Genomic DNA, 1,438 nt, shown 5'->3' with positions numbered 1-1,438 from the left:
TGAGTATGGCGTATATTTGATGATTTTATTAATGGTTTAACTGAAGAAGATAATCCATTACTTGTGGTATGTGATGAAATTGTAAAGTCTTATCCCACGAAAAAAAGAGAATACACACAATACTGTAAAATTCTTTTAAAAAATATATCGGAGCATCAGTAACTGAAGTCGAATCTAAAGACAAAGATATAATTTTCGAAGAAACTTTAAATATTAATGCTCGTTGTACGTATTTAAAGAAGTGGTTATATTATTTTATAAAAATATATAGTGTTCCAGAGGAGTTTATTAGGAAAACTCTTGAAGCAATTGATGATCTAAAGGACGTATTGTCTAAAAATGATGAATATACCAAGTGTTATTACGAATCATATACGAGTAATAATGCTGAACCAGAAGATGAAATGAAATTATCAAATTTTTTAGATAATGAAGACATTATTGGAGAAATATTAATGGGTAAGCGTCCACAACAATATCAACCTTGTCTTAAGTATATATATGACTGTGTCATTACGTATAGGAAGTTGGATACCTTATATTGTAATAATAATGCGTACCGGGATCGAAAATATATTAAACTTTGTTATGATATGCAATTATTTAATATGACTTATAAAGATTTGTCTAAAATAGGTTCATTAATAAAAAAGCTTCCAGAGTTAGATTCTCCTCTACCAGAATTTAGAGCTGCACTACAAACTAGTGGAGAAACAGACACATCTACTACTGAGCAAACTGATTTTTTTAGTGGTCCACTAAAATCTAAAATAACAACAGGAGTCACAGCAGGGGTAGGAGCATGTACTTTTCCAGGAATTTTGTATAAGGTTAACATGAATTATTATATTTATAAAAATATTACATATCTCATTTTTTGCTTATAAAATGATAGCCATGAGTGTGTTGCATTTTTATATATTTAATCCTTTCCTTTTTCATTAGTTCACTCCAGCTCTAGGTTCGTTTAGTTCTCAAAATAGAGGGGCACAAGCTAGTATTCTTTTAGATGATGGAAAAAATGAAATGCTTTATTATAGCCCCGATTCATGGAATATGGAGTCCGATAACACGGAATATAACATAGGCTACCATTCTATGGAGGATTACTAATTTGAATAAAAAAATTAATGACCACTTCTCAGCATAATTAATATTAAGAATCCCATAGATCAATAGGATATAAGGTCATCATTAAATCAAATTCACCAAAGGCAACATGATCCATTTATAACTTATAAATGTATTAAATACAATAAGATAAAGAATGAGTTATATACAAAATAGTAATAATATGAAAAAGACATAATATAAAAAAACATTAAAAATAAGACATATTATAAGTAGCATAGTAAATATGGGCAAAATGCATGAAGTCCTATAAATGAATGTTGTAATGTTTATATTCACAATTTTTTTTATTGTTATAATATGAACA

The 1,438-nt window shown here is 28.1% G+C and overlaps 1 protein-coding gene across 1 annotated transcript; it reads left to right on the top strand.

Moving 5' to 3' along the window:
- Nucleotides 1-404: 404 nt before the first annotated feature.
- Nucleotides 405-1,113, top strand: PCYB_006170 (hypothetical protein; the record flags this gene model as incomplete). Its single annotated transcript, XM_004228038.1, has 2 exons — nt 405-794; nt 946-1,113. The coding sequence occupies 2 exons, from the start codon at nt 405-407 to the stop codon at nt 1,111-1,113; spliced, it is 558 nt and encodes a 185-aa protein (XP_004228086.1).
- Nucleotides 1,114-1,438: the final 325 nt, after the last annotated feature.

The sequence above is a fragment of the Plasmodium cynomolgi genome (assembly GCF_000321355.1).
Source record: "Plasmodium cynomolgi strain B DNA, scaffold: 0907, whole genome shotgun sequence".
In the NCBI taxonomy this organism is placed as follows: domain Eukaryota; phylum Apicomplexa; class Aconoidasida; order Haemosporida; family Plasmodiidae; genus Plasmodium; species Plasmodium cynomolgi.
The sequence above is the reverse complement of the archived record's forward strand: the minus strand, read 5'-3'. Positions and strand labels throughout refer to the sequence as shown.